The sequence below is a fragment of the Anolis carolinensis genome, chromosome 1 (assembly GCF_035594765.1).
Source record: "Anolis carolinensis isolate JA03-04 chromosome 1, rAnoCar3.1.pri, whole genome shotgun sequence".
Classification (NCBI taxonomy): domain Eukaryota; kingdom Metazoa; phylum Chordata; class Lepidosauria; order Squamata; family Dactyloidae; genus Anolis; species Anolis carolinensis.
Window position 1 is genome coordinate 119,146,653 of NC_085841.1, and position 25,464 is coordinate 119,172,116.

A 25,464-nucleotide genomic window follows, 5' to 3' on the forward strand; every position below is an offset into this window, starting at 1 on the left:
TGTCTCCAGTGGATTGAAGTTGGATACTGCTCCATATACATAACAAAAATAAACAAATACAGCATTTACCGGATTTGCTTTGTTTAGTTGCTTCAGAGGGTTGCGTCCACCCAAGTCCAATTCAGCTTCTTGCGGGGAATCATTTTTCTGCCTGAAGAGGAAAAGTCTGACATTCAATTTGCACTGAGGCAACTGAAACCAGAATAAAAATTGTATGCCATGTTTCAAATTACTTACCCATGACAAAAGTTGGAAATATTGGCAGAAATCTCAGAATCACCATTGTTTTTTCTATTCAGAACATTTCCAACTAGATTGTGAGAGTTTGGGACTGTAAATACATAATTTATTAGGAGAAGAAAAATATTAAGTTAGCCACAAAAGGTATACTACAAATGGATTATTTTAATAGTTCAATAAAATGTATGGGGAAATATCACAAAAAGGTCTGATGTGCTAAAGAGCAAGAATTCAGCTAGCCTGGCTATCTCAGCTGTTCTTTCTAAGCTTGTTAGAGAGCCTAGGTTCTCTAACAATGGGCATGACCCCCAAGGCGACATGTGATAGTTGCTCAAAGAGAGACGTTGATGATTTGAAGGAACACACACACAGAGGCTCTAATAAAATTACAACAAAGTGGCTTACAAACACTAAAATGACACAGTTAAAAAGTGGCAACATACAGTATTATGCCGCCCTAAGTCCCCTCGGGGAGATAGAAGCAGAATATAAAGTTTTATTATAGTTACAATTGACACTCCACATGCACAGGGTTAGAGGTACAGCCCCCTCACAAGTGTGGAAAAACTACAAATACTGTACTGTCACAACCCTTTCTCCATGGTGCTGAAATTGATCTTGATAATCCGTATCATCCAGAAATCCCTGTGGCCAAAACATGCTCCAAGGCCTTACTCAGAAAGGGGAGGTTGGACACTGATCCATTATAAAGGGGTTCAGGGATGCCTTTTTAAAAATATAGGCCTCATGACTGTCTCCTTTATGTAACTTGGAACTTTGCCTTATTCCAAGGAGGGACTGATCACCACCTTCACCCATTCTGCCAGTCCCCTCTAGCCTGTTTGATCAGCCAGGAAGGGCAAGGATGGGGTAGCTCTCCAGGGATCCTGTCCACATCCTCAGTGTACAATAAAGGGAAAGCTTGGGCTAATTAAATTACTCTTCTATGAAGCAATTAAAATTATGAACTTAAAACAACTATAGTCAACATATATTTTTCAAATTACAGGGGATATTGTATTGAAGTTCTGCACACTAAAGCTTAACTTTAAATGTAGAATGAGGATATTATAGCTAATTCCCCCAATTTACAGTACAATGTTCCCTCACTACTTCGCTCCCTCGCTATTTTGTGAGTTTTCAATAAATATTAATGTAACCATTTATTGCAGTATTTTCACTGTTTCACAGGTTTCTGCGGTGTGCAAAGGGTTTTGGGGGGGGAGAAATAAAGGGATAGGGGGGAGGGTAGCGAAGGGTTGAAAATAAAAAAGGGTTAGTTAGCTTCTATTCTTCTTCTCTGTCGGTGTACTGTATATACAGTAACTGCTAAACTGCTAAAATAAAGTACAGGCTGCATTGTAGAAAGTGGTCTGTGGTTTGCTCTCCTCCACACATAGAATAAATATAGTGTCCCTACTTGGTGGATTTTCACTTATTGCGGGTGGTCCTGAAACATAGCCCCCGTGATAAGTGAGGGAACACTGTATAGCAAAATCTCCTTTACTATATGACTCACCTGTCAAATTCTCCTTTTCTTCAATAGGAAGTAGGATCTTTTTTCGTAAGCTTAAGTTTCTTAGAGCAGTTTCCAACATCTCTACTGGAACTGCTCTAGATTCCACCGCTTTTTCAAGAAGCTGTTTAGCCTTTTTTACATTCCCTAGTGAAGAAAGACAATTATTAGCACTGTTTCCATATTATGTTCATATTTTCTTCCCCTAAGCAGAAATTACTTTGGGACATGAAAATTCATGCAGAATGCTTGAGGTTGCTCAAACAAACCTAGTAAACCAGAACATCTAGAATTAAGCAAACAAACTGCATAATTTATTCCAAGAACAAAATCTAGTAATATGTATAAAAAGTTGCACAAACATATTCAGACGATTGTAAATTTATCAGATAGGTTATTTCTCCATTTACAAATTATGACTTTAGGAAATAAAAATGATGAATGCACTTCTCTGGATTTGAATTGGCAACTCACTAAAGGATGTGATAAAGCATGCAGCTTCTAGTAATTTTGAATATGCATATTTGAGCAACACAGTATTGAAAACTTTGAAATAAAAAGTACAAATCTATAACACAAATTCATAGGGAAGTCCATTTCACTTTTCTTCATTCACTACTCTTAATACACATGTAAAGAAAATCTCCCATCTCCAAACAATACTTAAATGTCAAAATAAAAAATACTCATATCATTTCAAAATTGGCTTTAGTTAATCTTCTAATTATTCTTCCAATCACAATCTTACAGCTTACTTCTGTTCTCTAATTCTGTGGAGAGCTACAAAGTTATCTGAAAATGCAGGTAGAGGGAAGGACTGTAAGGGATTGAACAGAAAGGAAATAACAAATTTGCTTTCTTAATATCATATATGTTGGACACAATGTCTATAAAGGTCCATTGAACATTGTTACCCGCCCCCACCCCCACAAAAAAGGGAAGGCTTCTGAGTGCATACATAAAAGCTAGCCATTCAAGTATGGTTTTCCTCTCAGAAGAAAACTGAGAAGAAACCAGCTGCAAATTTTTACTATGGAGTGAAAATTTGATAACATTCTATGAGAAAAGGCTGGGCTAGCTATGTATTATAAATATAACTTTTATGTCAAATTTCAAACATACCTGTATTTCATTGCATAATAGTCGCCACCACATAATAGTCACACCCCATTTTTGGGTGCCAAAAATTGTATTTTTGTTTTTCTTGCATAATAGCTGCAGAACAGTTTGGGATGATTCTCTGTCCCTCCCTCCCTTCCTTTTCTGAAGACAAGGCAGTTTTAAAACCTAAAATTGAGGTCTCTGGAACTCAGATCTTCCTGCCTTTCCCCAAATAATTCCATTCCAGGGTTTATAAACTGCCTTTCCCCAGAGGAAGGAGGGAGAAGTGATGAGTGGAGCTCCAGAGACCTCCATTTTATAGTTTTAAACTGCCTTGCCTTTGGAGAAAGAAAAAAAGGAGAGTCAGGCCCAAATGGCTCTGCAGTTCAAAACAACAAACAACAGAAACAGAGCTGTTTGAGGCTGAATCATCCCTCCTCTTTCTCTTTTGGAGGTAATAACATTCCCCAATCTCTTGCACTTGCTAGGTCACAAAATTATGGAGGAACATTGTTGCCCACTCCTGTTCTTGGAGGTCTGCACTTTGTGTTCTAAAATGTATCAAAACATTATTGTAAGACCAGAGAAGTAAAAATGTCATGTAAATTTTATAATGAAGATGGGCGAATAATTTGTAAGTACATTGATTTCCACACACCTTGGGAGAGTTCAAACTGCGCAAAAGCTATGTGGACGAAAGCAAATTTCTTGCTGTTCAGTCTAGCAAGATGGAACTGATCACGTGCCTCTTCTGGTTCCTCCATACTGAAAAGAAGCAGTAATATATACCCGGGGAAAGTTAATAAGAAATAAGAGCATAGAAGTTGTATACCACAATGTGGTATATTATAAACAAAGGGATAAATTATGTTGTTATTAAAAGGAAACAAGCTATTAAAACAAAAACAGAACAAGCAAGAAAAAATGTTTGTAAAATTATGGTACTTACGCCTTTAGTTCTGCAAACCTAACCAGAATGTGAGCATAACTTTCATTCTGGCTATATTTTTCTGCAGATAATGATGCTATGGCTTGACTGTAACGACCAATTAATCTATTCAATAAGCTGATGTCAGTCTGAGGACTGCCCTTTTTCTCTAATTTTAGTAAAAAATGCATCCAGTCTTCAGGGTTATTTGCAGTCATCATGATCCGATTAACAGTTCCAGAGTTATCTAATAAAAAGGGAAAAACTTTTTTATGTACAGAACACAACATTAAAAAATTCCACTCAAGATTGATACAAAAGCTACTTTAGACTAGAAAACAAGTCTACCAAGCCATATGCAGGCATTTTTCTGATCTGTTGCAACATAGGTGACCTTCAGGACCTTGAAATGCTTCTTACGAAGCCACTCCTTCGTTGCCCTGGCGGTGTGCTTGGAATCGTCATGCTGAAAGACCCAGCAATGTTTCATCTTCAGTGCCCTTGCTGATGAAAGGAGGTTTGCACTCCAAATCTCACGATACATGGCTCCATTCATTCTTTCATGCATATGGATCAGTCACCCTGGTCCCTTTGCAGAGAAACAGCCCCAAAGCATGATGTTGCCACCCCCATGCTTCACAGTAGGTATGGTGTTCTTTGGATGCAACTCTGCATTCTTTCTCCTCCAAGCACAACGAGTTGTGTTTCTACCAAACAGTTCTACTTTGGCTTCATCTGACCCCAATTGATCCCAATACTCTTCTGGATCATCCAAATGCTCTCTAGCAAACTTCAGTCAGCCCCAGACATAGAATCATAGAATCATAGAATAGTAGAGTTGGAAGAGACCTCATGGGCCATCCAGTCCAACCCCCTGCTAAAAAGCAGGAAATCGCATTCAAAGCACCCTCGACAGATGGCCATCCAGCCTCTGCTTAAAAGCCTCCAAAGAAGGAGCCTCCACCACGGCCTGGGGGAGAGAGTTCCACTGTCGAACAGCCCTCACAGTGAGGAAGTTCTTCCTGATGTTCAAGTGGAATCTCCTTTCTTGTAGTTTGTAGCCATTGTTCAGTGTCCTAGTCTGCAGGGCAGCAGAAAACAAGCTTGCTCCCTCCTCCCTGTACTGGCTTAAGCAGGGAGACACGCCTAGCACGGCAGGATCTGAGTCCCTGGCGGTGTAGTGTGTTACTGATGGTAGCCTTTGTGATGTTGGTCCCAGCTCTCTGCAGGTCACTCACTAGGTTCCCCCGAGTGGTTCTGGGATTTTTGCTCACTGTTCTTGTGATCATTTTGACCCCACGGGGTGAGATCTTGCGTGGAGCCCCAGATCAAGGGAGATTATCAGTGGTCTTGTATCGCTTCCATTTTTTAATTATTGCTCCCACCATTGATTTCTTCACACTAAACTGCTTAACTATTGTAGATTCAGTCTTCCCAGTCTGGTGCAGGGCTACAATTTTGTTTCTGGTGTCCTACAACAGCTCTTTGGTGTTCACCATAGTGGAGTTTGGAGTGTGACTGCTTGAGGTTGTGGACAGGTGTCTTTTAGACTGATAACAAGTTCAAATAGGTGCCATTAATACAAGAAGAAGTTACAGGTCTTTGAGACCCAGAAATCTTGCTTGTTTGTTGGTGTCCAAATACTTATTTTCCACCATAATTTGCAAATAAATTCGTGAAAAATCAGACAATGTGATTTTCTGGATGTGTTTTCTCATGTTGTCTCTCATAGTTGAGGTCTACCTATGATGTCAATTACAGGCCTCTCTCATCTTTTTAAGTGGGAGAACTTGTACAATTGGTATCTGACTAAATACTTTTCCCCCCACTGTACAGTATGTGCAGGTTACAATTTAAAGGCTAAATGTTTATTTATTCTTGGACATCAAAAATCTTGCAGCTACCAAGTGGCAAGTTTCAATACTTTGTTAATTTGGTAAGAATTAGTTAATTATAAGAATCATCTGTACCACAAGAGACATGAACAATGCCTGCTACAATGTTCATATCTATCTATATCTATATCTATATTAAAAGTGAAAACACATATGTGTGTATGTGGCACGGGTGTCCGCTCACACAGACAGCCTCCAGCCTCCACCAACAGGCTATACTTCCCAGTATTGAGGAGCCACCAAGTCACTCCTTTCCACTGACATTGCAGTTACAGCGAGCTCCATGAACATGTAGCCCAACCCCTGCCAATGTCCTTCCCAAACACTACGGCCCACCACCCAAGACATGCTTTCATTTGGGGACCATTTCATCCTAAATTTTGCATTGTCCTCCACCACAGGCAGGCATCCCAGGGTTCTCCATTGGTGTGGAATTTGTATGACCCCACCTACTGCCCTTCCCTTTCACATCTGTCTGCATAACAAACAGAGTATAACTGAGCAGCAACTAAATTTCCCGGAGGAGTTTGGGGGATTGACTCCACATGCTGGAAGTTGTCATTCACCCTGCATCAAGTCAAAGCACTCTGACTCCTACTGGGGAATTTAGAGGAGTTGTAGTTCACCTACACCAAGAATGCTATGCACCCAAACAAAGAAGGGTCTGGGCCAAACTTGCCATGCATACATGATATGCCCAGATTTGAATATAGTGGGTTTTGAGGGGAATTGGCCTGGACATTTGGGAGTAGTAGGTACTGGGATGTATAGTTCACCTGCAATTGAACCCTACCCATGATGGATCAGGACTAAACTTGGCACACAGAGCCCCCATAACCAATAGAACATATTGGACAAGTTTGGGGAAAAGGGACTTATAGTTCACCTGCATCCAGAGAAACAGTGACCCCCACCGACAATGGACCAGGAACAAACTTTGCACAGAGAAGCCTCATGACCAACTGAACATACTGCAGGGGTTTGCAGGAATGAGCCTTGACTTTGGGAGTTGTAGTTCACCTATATCCAAAGACCACTGAACCCAGCCAATGACGGATCGAGACCACACTTGGCACAACATAGCCTGCTGTGGATGCTGACAGATGTTTAGGGACAATTGCCCCAGGAATCTGGGATTTGTAGTAGTTCACCCCCATCCAGAGAGCACTGCAGCCAGGCGATGACCAACACATCTGGACCACACTTGGTACATAGACCCAAAATGGCCAATTTTGAATACTGGCAGGGTTTGGGGAGGATTGACCCACAATTCTGGGAATTGTAGTTCACTCACTGCAAACTGAGAATATATAACATTCAAAGACAACTCATGCCTTTTTCAAAAAACCTGGGCACCGCCAGGTCCCCAAGCTAGTAAAATATAAAATACAGCCTGAATCACTGAGAGAAATCCAAGATGTATCCAGCTAAAGACATTGAAATGGAAAATCTAAAAAACTATTACAAATTAACACACACATGACTATACTAAATGTGGTAAGCTAACAACATTGAACTAATACTTCTTAAACACATTTTTAAAATGCTTATTTTTTAGATTTAGACTTCTAAATAACTCAACTGCAACATATCTTTGATTTTTATGTTGAGCATCTTTTATTCAGATTCTTGTGTACTTATTTGAAGATATGTATATTCAGACACATGCCGATTATTGAGATTTTCTGTCATGGTCTTAATTAAAACAAAATACTAAAGTCAAAAAAATCTGCTCGTCCATTGCTTTGGATTTGGACAAAGAAGAAAACATATAAGTGTCTATACACCAAGTAATTTTTAATTGATGTTGAGATTCTGTTGAATAAAACATTCTTGTATCACACACACATGCCTTTGAGGAATACTATAATAGTGTGGCTGAAGTGCGTGAGTTCAGAGTGTCTTTGATTTAAGGCAGTATCCAGTGGAAGGATTACAGGAACAGAAGTGTCACATAAAAGCCACAAGACACAATCAGACCACAGCCAGATCTTACATAGCTAATGCTGGGGAATAAAAAAGACACCAAAAAGACAAAAGAAATCACTAATTTCTCACTATTAAATGGGAGGAAAGGACACAATACCAAAACTACAAACTTCCTAGGAAATAAATGGCAAATATACAAAATAATCAGAAATATGATGGTATACAATTCTGTTTATTCATTTAAGAAAATAAACAAGAGTAAAGGTACACTTTTCCATTGAAATTTTAGCCGATTTAAGGTATTTCTCTACCAAAAAAAATCATGACTGGACAATTGCTAAACATTTAAAGCGACACATGAATTATTGCGGAAAGCAATTACATTATTTAGCTGATCCATAACTTAGCGGAATATAACTATTTACCTGTTGTATCAGCTGATATCTTACTAAGTTCATCTGTAATATTGTCCTCGTTTTTATATTTGCTTTTTAAGTCTCTTACTCTACTCATAATAGAAGCGACAAACAGACCTTTTCCATTTATATCTTCTTCCTGCATGTCTATAAAAAAAAAGTCAAGATTAAGTATAAAATTGCTATTTTTTAGTTTGTAGTCTTTAGTTTAATATTTGTTTGTGTTATATGTTACTCAATATTTATTATACTGCATCCAATAAAAATAATTTTTAAAAACAAATATCATTAATTTGCAATTACAGACTGAGAAAGAAGAACAGTTTCTTCATACCATTTTTCCAACTCTTAATGCCAGAGCTACCTTTATGCAGTTCAGATCAAAACTGAGTTTTGCTGGTTTAATGTGTCTAATTACACTGACCCACACAAATGGAGAAATAACGAAATCTGTAGGTATTTCCTTTAAAGTATTAAGTTTTAATTATTTTATTATTTTAATTATTTTAATTATTTTTAATTATTTAAGTATTTAATTTTAATTTAAAAATATTGTTTTACACAAAAAACCGGCACTTATTTTTAAAAATTAAATGCAATACTCGGTCCATTCCCACAAAGCCAGTTAAGCGACTTTTCTGAAGGTATAATCCAATAGCACATGCATGCATAAGCCAGCTAACTGGCAAAACAGCAAGCTAGCCATTTTTTTATGACATATGGAAATGAGAACAGAGGTTACAACAATCGCAAACTGTTGAAACAGTATAAAGTCACCGTAAAGAGTTACCACATTTGTCTTTCCCCAGTCTACCCTCAAATCATTGTAATCTGAGCCTCTAGGAATAAAAACAGTATACAAACTAGTCTTCTGCTTTTGTGTAGAATCACTATCCGTTTCTTTTTGTTTCATTCCCATTTTCGTTTTCAAGTGCTGCTTCCAAAAACAGGGCCTTTCCAAATGAGCCGTTTCATTCTTTCGTCCGAATGAACGAAATTTTTTTGGCCCATTGGACAACATAGAAGGGCTTCCCACGCTCCCCTTCCCCTCAGTTTTAAGACTAGAGGGTCTCACCATTTCACTCTAGCATTCATTTGAGTTGTTAGGGTTGGTGGGATAAACCCTTCTCTGGATCCGGATAGGCAAAACGCAGTTTGTGGCTTATTGAATCTGTGTTTGCAACCCTTGGGTCTTCTTCAGGCTCCATTATAGCAAGCCCCCCCCCCCTGTCCGTTTACTTTTCAAAACACAGTAACTTGGAAAGAGGCTCTTTAAAAGAGTGTGTGTGTGGCCTGCAGGCCTAAAGCGCACGTGACTGCCAAGCGCCGAGCAGAGCGCAGAGCACCTCTTATTAGGCACTTGGCACTCGGCTGCAAGCTCTGACAGTCATGGGCTCTTTGAGTGTGTGTGTGGCCTGCAGGCCCAAAGAGCCCGCGACTGCCAGGGCTTGCAGCCAAGTGCTGAGTGCCTAGTAAGAGGCGCGCTGCGCTGTGCTCTGCTTGGCACTCCACTGCAAGTCATGGGTGCTTTGGGCCTGCAGGCCACACAGGAATACAGCCAGAATCAGCAAAACTGAATTCACTCATACATAGATTGTATGGCATTGTTTTTGAGCTTTGAAATTGCATTATAGTTAAATGTTTATCTGTTTATTTCATTTCAGTCAGAATGAAAAAAAATCAATATAGTTTGCATTCAGGTTTTTTCTTCAAGTAAGTCTAGGTTAGCAGGAAGATAATTTCCAAAGTGCAAGATTTTAATGTACAGTGTGCATTGGTTCCAGCTTCTGGTTTAACAGCAAAGTAAGCAAAGATCTCCTTCAGTTCGGTAAATAAATAGCTTCTCTAGCAAATCTTGTGAGTATATGATAATATGCTTCATGTGGGGTGTGCTTGTAATTTATAGCCAGGCATATCCTTAAGGGCAGGCGCTCATTATATTCAGAGTTTTTTTTTATATAAAAGGGTGTGTCTGAGACAAAGCTAGAGAAATAGCTTAATTCAGAAAATCTCACCATACCCAGTTTTGAATGGCTAAGAGGATTGGTCTCCTGTTGTACACTTATTGTACAGTTGACAGAATTGTTAAGGAAAACATTCGGAAAAATGCAAGGTTATAACTTCATTGCTAACCGAAATCAAAACTAATGAAAATATGAGAATCTGAATACAGTAACAATACTATAACATGTATTTGCAAATTGATGTTCAACAAAGTAAACTTTTTTTGTTGTTATTTTGGAGTTGGTGTTTTTGGTTTAGAAATTCAGCTTACCTTTTCTTACTTTTCTTTTTTCCCTTAGAAAACAAAAAATGAAACCCAAGAAATTCAAGATTAATACCCAAAGATACTGGTAGAGTAAACTAGCTTAATTTAACATATCTCAATCTGGTTAGTACCTGAATGGATCTAGTCTGGGTAGGAAATCAAAGTACTGTAAATCATCTTGAGTTGTAATGAATGAGGGGTATAACATAAATTACAAACTGAAACATGTCCCCCCTCTTGAATCTTTTTGCATTACTGCAATATGGCGATACATTTATTTGTATGACTCACAAATTAGGAACTGTTACGGAGTGGAACAGTTACTCTTTAGGTTTATAGTTCTCCAACTGGCAATGGGGATAGTGAAACATATATCCAGATACCAATTGCCTCCTGAAACATATAATGCCTTTTGCTGTTATCAGACAAGACATAGGCATATTACTTACTCCCCAACAGAAAAGCCACTATGAAGTTGTCATAGTAATACTTCTGACTGTTCTATTATTTATTCATTTATGAAGACTGCTAGCAATCAAATTCTAAAACCTTGTCAGAACAACGATTTCACTTGCCAACTTCCTCCTGGCAGAGAGAATTCAAAGTGGTGAGACAAAAAAGAGCTTCGCCACAAGACTGAAAAGCCTGGACAGGTTTCTGGAACCCTAAGATACATAGTCAGTTTTGGAGAAATCTGCTGGTTCATGCTGATATTTTATTGTGGATGGTTTTAGGTCCCATTTAGTCATTTTTCAAATGTCAGTGTTTGATTAGATTCTTAACTTACTACATTATATAGATACATAATGAAACTTACATGCTCTTCCATGTAAGGGATAATGGTTCATGTTGAATGGGAACAAAAGGTAAATGTGGAATATATTTATACATAGGAATTCAAATAAATATCAGCAACGTGCTTCCATGTAACTTTTATTAACAGAAAATGACTAAAGCAGTTTTAAACTTACAATTAGCTGAGATCCCAGACTAGAGAGCAAAATTTTAGGATATCATTGCACCTATTCAATATAAAACTCAGACCATGCACTGAAAACAGACTAAGTAGTAATGGGCTGTAAAAATTATGAGTGTGGTAGATTGTTTTAGAAAGACAACTGTAATTGGCAACCTGCTATCCACCTAGCTCATTGGTTCTCAACCTGTGTTCCCAGATGTTTTGGCCTTCAAATCCCAGAAATCCTAAAAGCTGGTAAACAGTCTGGGATTTCTGGGAGTTCAAGGCCAAAACATTAATTCATTAATTCTGGCATCTTGGCATGTGCTCAACAATCTTCTTCAGGATTTCCAATTCTAGGCAATAGGTTTACTGTATAAAGTTCCATTTTCACTAAGTTTAGCTTAGTGATTCACAAGCTGAATAGTCTGCATTAGATAATATGTTACTAACCAGATCCCCTGAGACATCAAAAGGTAATTTTTATCCCTGTCTTGAATGCTGGAATTTAGCGAAAAATTATTTTTCTAAAGGCAGTAAGGAAGGAATTTAACAAACTGACCAAGGAAGTACTTATAACTTGCGGAAAATAATATAGCCTGCCACAATCCTATAAAGAGCATCTCCACTGTTGTTTGAAATAGAACTATTGGAGGTAAGCTTCCACATTAACCATCACAGTCAAATGCAACAATTTTAAATAATCCTTTCAAATTAATCCACCTACTTACAGATTTACTTGTACCATTAAAGTGTTTCCCACACTCTCACATAAGGAGAATTAAGTAGCATATTGTTATAATAACACCTAGAATCAATGCCCGGAATTTCACTCATGTGGGGGCGAAGGAAAGACTTAGCTGTTTGCAATTACAATTTCAAAATGTACACAACTTCTCTCATAGGCAAGCAAGGGTTTTGCTCAGTTTGTTCCCTTAACTGCACTGGATTTTTTAAAAAACTATTTCCGCAATTTCAAGCAACACAAGCCTCTGGAACAAATGCAAAAGTTTGGAACCAAGCAAGTGCTTTTTAGATGTAATTTGACAAGTATTCCAACAACACTCCCGATTTTTATTACAGAATGGTTACTATGGTGCAACAAAAACAATAACTGATCCTGCATCAGATACACTGCAGCATAAATTTATATTTGTAGCTGCTAACAAGCTGTTTGATTGAAGCTTTAAGAAATATGAAGGCTTCTGTCAAACGAAAGCCTTGCCCAAATGGAATAAATTTGAAAGGACACAAATTTGCACAAAAAAGAAATGCCAGCAGAATATGTTGGGTAAAAAATTATTAGCTGTTAATAACAGTATTAAAGATTACAATAAGTTATTTAAAAATAAAGGGAACAGGAAGTCAGAGAAGCAGTTAAAGATTTGGATAACGATAACATTAAAGGATTTTTGAAGGAGAATAGATATTGCAGAAAAACTTATTTTGCCCCTTCCCCCACAAGTAAAAAACCACACATTTTTTAAATAATTACCTGAAAAAACATTTATCTAGAAATTTCTAGAGACATACACCAGAACTGCACCAGAGGACCTAGAAATTCCAAGAGAGATGTTTCTTTAAGAATCTGTAGGCAAGCCAGTGTAGTTCTATTGTCAATATTTTACTAAAATCCGTGAATAACCAAATCTGCAAAAGTCAAACTCACAAATGTGGAGGGCCAAGTGTAGAAACAAGGAACATGACAAACTAAAAACAGACGAACAAAAAGGTCTAGCACAGGGGTCCCCAAACTAAGGCCTGGGGGCCGGATGCGGCCCTCCGAGGTCATTTACCTGGCCCCCGCCCTCAGTTTTATAATATAATATATTGTATATACATATAATATTGATAATAATATTATAATGTAATACAATATAACACTAATAATAATACCATATAATAATATTAATTATATATTCTATATTACATATAATATTACTAATAATATTACAGTATAGTGGTATAGTTCAATATAGTAATATACAATGCTAATATTGTGCTATGCTAATAATATAATATATTGTATGTACATATAATTTGTAAGCCACTCTGAGTCCCCTTTGGGGTGAGAAGGGTGTGATACAAATGTAGTAAATAAATGCAGTAAATAATAAATAAATAAATAAATTTTAGACTTAGGCTCGCCCAAAGTCTGAAATGACTTGAAGGCACACACAACAACAACAACAACAACAACAACCCAGCGGAAGGAGGGACGGAGAGAATAGAAGAGAGGCCAAGAAGGACTCCGGAGGAAGTGCACCATAGAGTATTAGGAGAGTAGAGAAAATAGGAAAGTGGGGTGGCAAAGCCGCGAAACGGAAGACGCGGGAAAGGAGGAGGAGAAGTAACTCAACGGCAGCGGGCAGAACAACCAGGGCCCGGGCAGTGTGCGAGGAGCCGCGGTGAGATGAGAGGAGGAGTCGAACGCGGAGAGTGACGAGGACGAGAAGCAGACGGAGGAACAAAAGGCCTGGGAGGAGTGGAGGAGAGGAGAAAAGAAAGGAAGGCGGCGCTGACGAGGACGAGAAGCAGACGGAGGAAGGAGAGAGGCAAGGTGGCCGCGAACCAGGTCGTGATCCAGGTCGTGAAACGGGCGAGTCACCGAGGGAGGGACGAGGACGAGGACGAGAAGCAGACGGGCGGAGAGAGGAACGGGAAAAGAGGACAAGTAGTAGACGAATAAGAGAGAGAGGAAGGAAAGACGAGGACTTAACTTAAGTTGAACGACGGTAGGGGGAAAGAGACTTCAGAGCCACTTCAGAGTCACGGAAATAGGGAATTAAGAAACAGAGGGGGGATAACAGAATTCACATTTGGAAAAAGGAAAAAAAAAGAGAGGGGTAAAGAAAGGAAAAGAGAAGGGAAAAAGAAAGGAAAAGGAAAGGGGAGGTTAAAGAGTAGGGGAGGGAGACAGCGAGAAACCTCCTACTAACTGTAGTAAGCGCCATTAGCTCAAGTTAGGAAGCACGAGAACGCTCTCAAGTATATCATCCACTCCCCCAACAGATTAGGTCAAAACCAAATGATATTGTTATGAAATATTGTTAATATCTATTTATCTGAATTACCCCGCTAATTCTAGGGAACCCAAGAACAAGTAATACAGAAATAAATTCATAGGAAGATGACTACTCCAAAAATGAAGACAGAAGACAGGAAAGTCCCCGCAAGAAAAGGATCATTCTCGGAGGAGGTGAACCTGAAAGACATTATGAGAGAACTCCATAGAATTGCAGAGAGTCAAAAAACGTTTCAGGACCAGCTGACAACTATGAGAAAGGACCTAACTGATGAATTCACAGATATTAAAAAAGAAATGAAAGGCCTGCAGGAGGATATTAAAGATATAAAGGAAGATAATAAAAAATTGGAAAAAACACAAGATAGTTTCAAAACAAAATTAGAAAAGTTGGAATTGAGAAACGCAAAATTAGAAGAAAGGCAAGAAAGATTAGAAAGGAAAGAATTAGAATTTCAAGTAAGAATAAGAAATATAGTAGAAGAGCCAAGAGAGAACGTAAAACAGATAGTAACGCAAATCCTAGCGGACCTGCTACAAATACAAGATGAAGAAATGGAAGAGAGTATAGAAAAAGCTTTTAGAGTGACAACAAACTTCTCAAAGCAAAACAAAGTGGCAAGAGACGTGGTGGTCCATTTCGAGAGAAAGAAAACTAGAGAGGAAGTTTTGAGATTAAGCAAAAAAAATACTATCAGATTTAAAGGTTTAAAGGTATCAATCCTTAGGGAACATCCGTCAAGTACTATGCAGAGAAGGAAGAAATATCTCTTCCTCACAGAAGAACTAAAGAAAAGAAACATTAGATTTAGATGGGAAAGAAGAGAAGGAATAATGGCCACCTACAAACAAGAGCAACACTGGATTACATCAGAGGATAAAGCGAAGGATTTCTACAAACTTCTAATGAAAGAAAAAACTAAACCAAATCCCAAGACTAGCCCGCTAGAAGAAGAACTGGAAAGAAATAAGAAAAGAGCTAGAGCCATTTCCCCAGAGACCCATGCTATCAAACCCACTCCACAACCGAATCTGATAGATTTAGAGGAAAAGGAAGCAAAAGAAGACTAAGACAAGAATATGGAAATAAAATGTCACTCAAACAACATCAACGGACTAAATTCCCCTAATAAAAGAAATAGATTATTCAACCACTTAAAAAAGTTGAGATTTGATTTAATAGCCCTTCAAGAAACACACATCTGCCACAGACATGATGCATTATTATCCCATAAGGGTTTAGGGGTGGTATTTTCATCAACAGCCAGTGAAAAAAAAAGGGGGGGTCGTGTTGTACATAAGTGAGAAACTGAACCCGGAATTAGCGTTTAAGGACGAAGACGGCAGATGGGTGGGTGCAAAGATTAGGACAGATAATCAGACGATTCTAATTTGCAATATCTACGCTCCGAACGGCCCAAAAACATTATTCATAGAAAATTTAAAAAAGAAAATAGATGAACAAGATTTTGATGAATTGATACTATTGGGAGACTTCAATGGAATAATCGATCCAGAGTTAGATAAAAGGGGAGGTGGATTAAACAACAAAGCAAAAAAGGGAAGAACAAGATCAGGTCAATTACCAACGAAATTTGTAAAGGTACTACAGGACTGGGATTTAATAGACACCTGGAGGGCCCATCATGATGAGCGAAGGGACTTCACTTATTTCTCCAATAGACATAATATCTGGACGAGGATAGATATGGTCTGGATGACCACCCCAATGATTCCCAAAGTGTCAAAAATTAACATCTTACCCCGATATATTTCAGACCACTGCCCATTAGAATTCATTATTAATAGGAAACAAATGAACTATAATTGGAGATTAAACGGGAATCTTATCAAATCAGAAGGAGATATTACAAAAAACAAAAAAATTCTCCAAGAATATTTCGATTTAAACAATTCGACTGAGGTTTACCAACAAATAATCTGGGATGCGAGCAAAGCATTCATGCGTGGACATTTTATTCAGCAAAATGCCCAGAAAAATAAAAATAAGAATAGGATTAGAGCAAACCTAAAAGAAGAAATTAAACGGAATGAAAGCAAATTGAAACAGGATCCGAACGATAATAGGGCAAAACAAGATCTGGAAAATCTGAGGAAACAAATGACTTCATTAGATCTAGAAGAGATGGCTAATAAACTAAAATTCCTTAAACAACAACACTTCCAAAACGCCAATAAACCGGGAAAATGGCTTGCCTGGAAGATTAGAAAAGAAAAGAAGGCCAGAACGATAACAGAAATAAATTCGGACGGGATAAGATATACAACAGAGCAGGAGATAGCAGACCAGTTTAACAAATTCTATAGTAAATTATATTCAAAAGATAATATCAGAAAGGACAAGATAGGGGAATTCCTCAGCATTCAAAAATTACACAAAATAACGGAAAAGCAGAGGGAATTTCTAAACAAAGATATAACGGAAAAAGAAATCCAAAGAGCAATCAACAATATGGAGAGTAATAAGGCACCCGGTCCGGATGGACTAAATGGGTTGTATTATAAGACATTTGCGGAAGAATTGACTCCACACTTAAAAAAAATAATGAATGAGATCTTAGATAATAAAAAGGTGCCAGATACGTGGCGTTATGCCACGATAACGGTGATACCCAAAGATGGGCAAGATCCAAGACTTGTGAAAAATTATAGACCCATATCCCTATTAAATTCGGACTACAAAATTTTTACAAACATATTAGCAGAAAGATTGAAGGAATTCTTGGCCGATTGGATAGGAGAAGATCAAACGGGATTCCTGCCCAGAAGACATATGAGAGATAATGTGAGGGAAATCATAAATATAATTGAACATTATGAGGGCACCAAAAAGGAAGAATTGGCATTACTGGCGGTGGACATGGAAAAAGCTTTTGATAATTTAAATTGGGACCTTATCAAATTACTGATAAAGGAGTTGGACATGGGATACAAATTTACAAACGCGATCAATCAAATTTACGACCAACAAGAAGCTAAAATAAAAATAAATTCTTTGGAATCCAAAAATTTTGAAATTCAGAAAGGAACAAGACAGGGCTGCCCACTCTCTCCTCTTCTATTTATCTTTGCTTTGGAATTGTTAATAAGGAATATTAGAAACGACCATCAATTAAAAGGAGCAAGCATCAGAAAACATAAGTACAAAATCAGAGCATTTGCCGACGATTTGATATGTATAATTGAAGACCCAATTAAAACAATGAACATCTGGATAGACAAATTTAAAGAATTTGAAAAGGTATCAGGACTAAAAATAAACTTAGATAAAACAGTGATATTAACAAAAAATATGACTAATACAAGACAAAAAGAATTAATGGAATCAACAGGTATCCAAGTAAGGAAAAAAAATCAAATATTTAGGAATTATTCTAACTGCCAAAAACTCCCAACTCTTAGAAAATAACTACGATACCAAGTGGAAGGAAATCAAAAAGGATTTGGAAAAATGGAGACACCTAAATTTATCATTAGTAGGGAGGGTGGCCGCAGTAAAAATGACCATATTGCCAAAAATGATTTTCCTCTTCCAAAACATCCCAATTATAAGGAACTCTCTAAGATTCCAAAAATGGAACAAAGACCTGAGCAAATTCATATGGAGGGGGAAGAAACCAAGAATTAAAAGAATATACTTGATGGATGAAAAAAAAAGGGGGGGGCTAGGACTTCCGAACCTCCAACTTTATCATGATGCCTGCGGATTAATGTGGGTAAAAGATTGGGCCACCCTCCAAAAAACAAGAATTACAGTACTAGAAGGAGCAGATTTGAGGTCAGGGTGGCACGCATACTTATGGTACAACAAGAAATCAATAGAGAAAAATTTTGGGAATCATTTCATTCGATCATCACTGTTGAAAATATGGGATAAATACAAGAGGAGACTACATCAAAAAACACCGCTATGGATATCCCCGTTAGAGGCGTGTCAGAGAAGGGAGCTGGGTGCGGAAAACTGGCCAAGATATAAAGATATATTAATTAGGGAAAACGACTCTTATAAACTAAAGAATCAGGAAGAGTTACTTACAGAATTCAAAAACATAGGTTGGTTTCAATACATTCAAATTAAAGAATTTTATAATAAAGATAAAAAATTAGGATTCGAGGACAAAGAGAATTTCTGGGATAAGGTAATTCAATCGGAAAAAAAAATAATATCGAAAATTTACAAAAAGTTATTGGAATGGGAAACAGAAACAGAACCGATTAAGACGTGTATGACAGATTGGGCAAAAAATATAGGGGCACCAATACAATTGGCTGAATGGGAAAAAAGCTGGAACATTAGACTCAAATTTACATATGCCACAGATTTGAAGGAAAATTGGATAAAGATGTTTTATAGATGGTATTGGACACCACAAAAAATCGCAAAATTCTACAATAAAACATCAAATAAATGTTGGAAATGTGGGGAGGAGGTAGGGACCTTTTTTCATTGTTGGTGGACATGTAAAAAGGCAATGCCCTACTGGAGGGAAGTACATCAAAGAATTCAAAAGATATTGCAGATAAGAATTGAGTTGGCTCCGAAATTCTTTCTATTGGGGATGTTAAATTTAGGAAAAGATAGGAACAAGGAGATTCTTTTTAATTATCTCACTACCGCTGCGAGAATGATCTATGCCAAAGCCTGGAAAAACAAAGAGGTACCGGATATAAGTGATTGGTTAACAAAAATCTGGGATGTGATGAATATGGACAGACTATCCTATTTGTCACAGATCAATCAAGGGAGGCCAAAAAAACAGACAAATTGGGAATTGGTAATAAAATATTTGAAAGAACAACAACCCTAATTAATTTGACTATCTCATTGGCCAGAAGCACACTTCCCATTGAAATCCTGATAAATGTATGTTGGCAAAATTGTTTTTATTTTTAAATATTGTATTGTTCTTTCGTTGTTGTTGTTTTTGCACTACAAACAAGACATATTCAGTGTGCATCGGAATTTGATTGTATTTTTTTTCAAATAATAATCCGGCCCCTCAACAGTCAGAAGGATTGTGGACCGGCCCTCGGCTTAAAAAGTTTGAGGACCCCTGGTCTAGCATGTCATCGAATTGTTATCTTCTAATCAAAATATATGGAATGTCCTCGATATCAGCTTTTGTTCCACGTGACTAGAGGATGGCCAATTTTTAGGAACCTGTCCAACAGAGACACCAGTTAGTTTAATTTCTATTCAAGTAAAATTAATGAAAAATGTTGCTAAAATCATTAAACATATACGTAGCAAGGTAAGCCTAGTGAGAAAGAACTAATATTACTCCTGCTTAAGAAAATCCTATCTCACGAATCTTTTAAGGGTACTTTGAAAGCATCAATAAAATATTTAGATGGGGTGGTCCGGTAGTCATTCTCAACTTCAGAAGTGAAAATTACCATACTCCTCCAAATGCTATTGAACTGCAACCCACAATATTATTCATTACTGATTATGGTTGCTAGGGCTGAAATCAGGAAGGCCATATGAATCTCACCCCATGCTTCATAAAGTATGAACAAGTGTAGCACAGGACATTAAGGGGAGATTCTTTTTTGGACTGAAAGAATAGAGAATGGAAAGAAGGCAGTATGAATAAATTGATAGTTCCCTCGATACAGGAATTGAGTGATTGAATCCATCTGGAAGGTAATACTGTAGAGCTGGGAAAGGTCTAGCAAAGAGCAATCAGAATGATCAAGAGATTGAAGCAACTGATCTGTGAAGAAAGTTTCTAAAGCTGCTTAGCTTTTTTTAAAAAAAGTTGAGAAAGGAAAAGCATATTAAATTATGTATGTGGGAGGGAAAGAAGGGAACTTTACTTCTCTCATAATATGAGACACTGGGGTGTGACTACTACACAATATAAAAATGGATGCACGGGCAAGTGAAGTGCTGCTTCATTCACTTCTTCGCTCACTTGCCCGCATGCCCGCTCTTTTTTCAGGCTCTGTTTTTGGTCTCAGTCATATTAAGTGCCATCCCTGAAAGGCGAGCAAGTAAGGGAATTAGACATTGCTTCCTCTCCTGCTCTCCCACTCACCTTTCATGCATAGTGCTTCATCCAGCTGATTACAAAAGCACTCAGTGCTTTTGGACTCAGTTGCATGAAGTGCCATGCCTGAAATGAGAGTGGGTATGTGGGTGAGTGAGGGAGTGAATGAAACACTGCTTCACTCACCCACTAACCTTTCAGGCATGGTACTTCATGCAGCTGAACGAAGCACTGTGATTGAAAGGGAGTATGTGAGAGAGTGAGCAACACTCTTCATGTGGTGGGTGGGTGAGGAAGCAAGTGAGTGGGAGAAGCACCCTTGCTGAAACAATAATGCAATTAGTTTGCGAGGAAAGCAAAAATACAAATTTTATGACCCCAAAAATGAGGATGTAACTATTACACGGTGGCATCTATTATGTAATGAAATATGGTATTCCACTTAATTTAATCAAAGTAGCCTTAGAATTGCATCTGAAATTGTCTCCAGAAAAACTTACATTATTTGATATATCTTTATTTTGGAGCAAGATGTCATCGAAATAAGTAAGTCTCTGTAAAATTAAGTATGAGAAGAACCAGACAACAGGATAACTGTAAACATATGAAGCTACAACGCTACTGTCCCAGCAACACAAGTCTATGCATTCATTAAGCTTTGAGAGGAGCCCCTGGTGGCATAGTGGGCTAAAGCCTTGTGACTTGAAGGTTGGGTTGCTGACCTGAAGGCTGCCAGGTTCGAATCCCATCCAGGGAGAACGTGGATGAGCTCCCTCTATAAGCTCCAGCTCCATGCGGGGACATGAGAGAAGCCTCCCATAAGGATGGTAAAAACATCAAAACATCCGGGTGTCCCCTGGGCAACGTCCTTGCAGACAGCCAATTCTCTCACACCAGGAGCGACTCAGGTTGCTCCTGACACGAAAAAAAATTAAGCTTTGAGGTAACAATTAGAAATCAAGTGTCATCAACCAGCAGCATATGTCAAGCATAGAATCAAAGCTTGCTTTGAACAGGAACACACATATTTCAAAGTCTGTTGCTGAAGAATTTCTGTTTTCTTAACCACGGAAATGTAATGATCTAAAAATGCTTAATTTCTTGAAAAAACAATTCAAGAGATTTTGTCTCTGCATGTGAGAAACTGGGAGAGAAGCTTCCACCCCTACATTTAGAGCTCCAATTTCATACTATTTAGCAGAGAGGAAAAAGAAAAAAGGACTCCAGAAAAGAACATACCAATGAAATAAGTAGAGATTATGTGACACAACTGACTAAATACACTCCAGTCCCTGCTATAGGGTTCTGTGTTCTGAGAAAAGCCTGAGATTCTCTCATCTTCTGACACACAGATAAGAAATGGAAGTTTTTAATGCTTTTCCCAGGATTCCACCGCAGCATATTATCTGCTCCAACAGTAAACAATTTAGCTACATTTATGGAGTAGACCTACTGAAATAAATGCTGTTCTACAGCACAGATAAGACATGCTCTAGCATGTGCTAGACATATCTAGCATGTTTTTTTTGTAAATACCAGAAACGTTTGAGACAAAATGAGAGAGTTGGAGTGAATGGTTTCAATAGACAACAAAGTATAGTAGGCCTAACAGAAACCTAATGGAATAGAAAACCAAGAAGATAGTTATTTCAAAATGCAAAGAACTAAATCAGACAGCTAATTCAAATCAGAGTAAATTAATTAAATCAATAGGCCTTATGTAAGAATTTACTTACCACAATCTTACTTATTCAGTAGGTCTACTTCTGACACAAAAAAGTAGGTCTAATCTAGTTAAGAGTAGCAAATGAATTTAAGACGAACTCTATTGAAATTATAAAGATGAGCACAGTGCAAGCATTCTCTATGTTAGAGACAACTATGCTGAGTAAGCTAAAAACATATAAGAGATCCAGACTCCTCCAAAGAATTGTTGGGGATGATATCATGATTTAAATCAAAAGTAAGTACAAGGACATGCTTTCAGACCTCCCACACATACATATATAGTGAAACTGATTAAAAACAGGAAGTAAAGTAGGAATAAATAAGCAATTCTCACAATGGAAGGAGGTAAAGCAATGAGATCATATTGTAATTGGTGTTTTTTGACTTGTTCATAAATAGTTTGGAGTTAGTAATGAGGTATCTAAGGGCCTTTCTACACAGGCACTAAAATTCAGAGCCAACTCATGGTCAGGGTATACACAAAACATGCACCGTTAATGTGCTTTGCAACATGTATCCAGCTGGAAACAGTAAGTTAAAAAGCTCCCCAGAAATTCCAGATCACGCCATAAAATATGCTGAAGCTGATCAATGTATATCTGGAGGGCAGGAACCCAAAACCAAAATATGGAGTGCTTGGGAGGACAGGGCTAGTGCTGAAGCATTCAGAGTAAGATATCAGATGCACAGCTCAGCTGGAAGGTAAATGAACATCCTCCCCTGGAGAAGATAGTGTTCTCATAGGAAGTGTTCTCATAGGAACACTTACTTCCACATTCTTGCTTTGCTCTGCTTTGGCCTAGTGCTGATCCTCATCGGAAAAGCTACTTATTATTAGTCCAACTTGCGTGATGAGGCAGGGAAAAATTCTTTGACTCAAATCAACCTATACTCATTGGACGTCTGAGGCCGGCTTCCAGACTGTTTCTGGTGTGCCACATCCTGACCCAGCTTAAATGGCTGTCTAGAAGCAGCCCAAGTCTGCTGATGGTGCTACAATTATTTGAGGAGCTGAGAACAAAAATAAAGATCACAAAGAGCTCTAAAACAACCTTTCCAAATTGAAAGAATTGACATTTAACAGATGGGATTCAGTATAAGATATGCAATTGGTCCTCCACATCTACAGATTCTGCATACAAGGATTCCACCATTCACAGCTTGAACATGTTTCTTAAAATTCAAAACAACAAAGGTGTTTTAAACATTTTATGTAAGTTACACCATTTTACTTTGTCATTGTACATGAGACTTTACCATCCACAGATGTGGGTATTCACAAGAATCCTGCATGTAACTGCCAGATAACGCCTACACCTGAATGTTGATGAATAGACTAGGCAGAACATATACCAGCAGCAGCAGCTTCAGATTATCCTTCCCCTACCTTGGAACTGCCATTGCTTAAGACTCTGCTATTCAAATCTCTCAGGATACTAGAACCAGGGCTGTAGCCGGGCGGCGGGGGGGGGGGGGGGGTGGTTAGGGGTTCAACCCTCACCCCGAAAACCTTTAGCTTTTTTTTTTTAACCCTGTTTTCCTCATGAATCTTAACTGGTTAACCAAATCCCCATGAGCGTCCAATGAAGTTTATCTGTCTTTAATGTCCACTGAAGTTTATCAATGGAACCTGATTTCTAAATTATTTTGTTATGGAATTACTCTTCATGCCCCCTCAATGGATTGTCACCTTGCTGTGGTGAGGGGGCTTGCGTGTTCCAATGAACCTGTGGGCACAACCACCGGAGTCATACACTCCCAGTAGTGGCCACAGGGGAGGATCCAGACCACAAACAATCCGAAGACCCAAAGACCTCAACGGCGGAGCAGGCGGAGGATAACATGGTACATGTTACAACGGCTGTGAAGGCAGAAAAAGGCTGCAACAGACTGAGAAGCCACTCTCATTGTGTTAATCACACCACTGCTGGGACCTCACTCTGTGAAGAATGTGTGTTGACCAGCCGTGCACCAACCACGACACATTAAAAAAAATCACGCACAGGCATCTTCCAACAAAAATAAAAACAAACCAACAAAACTCCTATGGTGAGCAGTGAGTGGCAACGGGGGCAGGACTGTGAAATCTGGAAGCCCCTAGTCACAGACTGGCACATGGGCAGTGGATATGGACTCAGTCGTTCTACCTCAAGGTCCGAGGCAGATGAGTAGTCCAGCAGCTGTATCCATGACTGAGCAGCCCTTTTTAAGGTCCGCTCTGCTCACCCCACACAGGGAAGGGGCTAGAAAAGGTGCCCTAAACATAGTCTGCCTCTCTTATCCCTGACTGGACAGCGCGTCCAGAGGGGTCATCACTCTGTGGCCAAAAAAGAGAAATGAACTTTGGAACATGGAACGTATGGACACTGTTGGATAACACTGACAGTGAACACCCTGAATGCAGGACTGCTGTCATTGCAAGGGAGCTGGGACGCATTAAGATCGACATAGCAGTGCTTCAAGAGACCTGGAGAGCAGGAGAGGAACAACTGAAGGAGGAAAAAGGAGGCTACACCTTCTTCTGGAAGGGACTGCCTGAAGAAGAGTGAAGAATACACTGAGTTGGCTTTGCTATAAGAAATGACCTGGTGAAGCACCTGACTGAAGCACCCACTGGCATCAATGAACGACTTTCAACCCTCCGAATTAACCTTGCCAAAAACCAACAGGCAACCATCATATGTGCCTATGCACAACTCTAGATGCTGATGAAGACATCATGGAAAAATTTTATTGTCAGCTGGGCACCGTCCTATCGGAGATACCTAAGGAGGACAAAATCATCCTCCTGGGGGTCTTTAATGCCACAGTCGGACGGGACTCCGACCTGTGGCCAGGGATCATAGGAAAAGACGGGGTCGGAAACAGCAACTCGAATGGCATCTTGCTTCTCACCAAATGCGGAGAGCACAACCTTGTCATCACCAACACGCTCTTCCACCAGAAAAAAAAAAGCTCAAGACATCATGGAAACACCCCCGGTCAAAGCATTGGCACCTCTTGGACTATGTTATTACACGTGCCAGAGACCGCTGTGATGTGCTTCTCACAAGAGACATGACAGGTGCTGATGACTGCTGGACAGACCACAGGTTAATCCGATCCATGATGGCTATCAAGATCGTCCCCAAACGCAGACTCCAAGGAAGAAAAACAAGACGTAAAATGGACACCCAAGCCCTTCAGGAGCCCTCCAAACGAGCCCTTCTCCAAACAACACTCAAAGATCATCTACCCACAGAACACCCCGAAAATGTTGAGGAACATTGGAACAAACTGTACACCTCCATCATCACAGCCTTCAAAGAAACCATTGGATACAAAACTAAGAAACATCAAGACTGGTTTGACAATAACGACAAAGAGATCACACAGCTAATTGATAACAAAAGGAAAACCTTCCAAACATGGCAGAGAGACACCAACTGTGCTGCCAAGAAAAAAA

General features: G+C 38.8%; 1 protein-coding gene across 2 annotated transcripts in view; it reads right to left on the bottom strand.

Moving 5' to 3' along the window:
• ttk (TTK protein kinase) overlaps positions 1-25,464 on the bottom strand; it is a 62,009-nt gene that overhangs the window by 27,131 nt on the left and 9,414 nt on the right. Inside the window, exons 2-8 of one of the 2 annotated variants that reach the window (XM_062981398.1) lie at positions 12,748-12,806; positions 8,035-8,172; positions 3,807-4,032; positions 3,516-3,622; positions 1,760-1,903; positions 238-331; positions 70-151 (exon numbers count right to left, since the gene is read on the bottom strand). In XM_062981398.1, the coding sequence (XP_062837468.1) occupies positions 70-151; positions 238-331; positions 1,760-1,903; positions 3,516-3,622; positions 3,807-4,032; positions 8,035-8,170 (789 nt within the window). In that variant the 5' untranslated portion in view covers positions 8,171-8,172; positions 12,748-12,806. The remainder of the gene's footprint in view (positions 1-69; positions 152-237; positions 332-1,759; positions 1,904-3,515; positions 3,623-3,806; positions 4,033-8,034; positions 8,173-12,747; positions 12,807-25,464) is intronic. The other variant, XM_003215693.4, reaches the window with a different exon arrangement.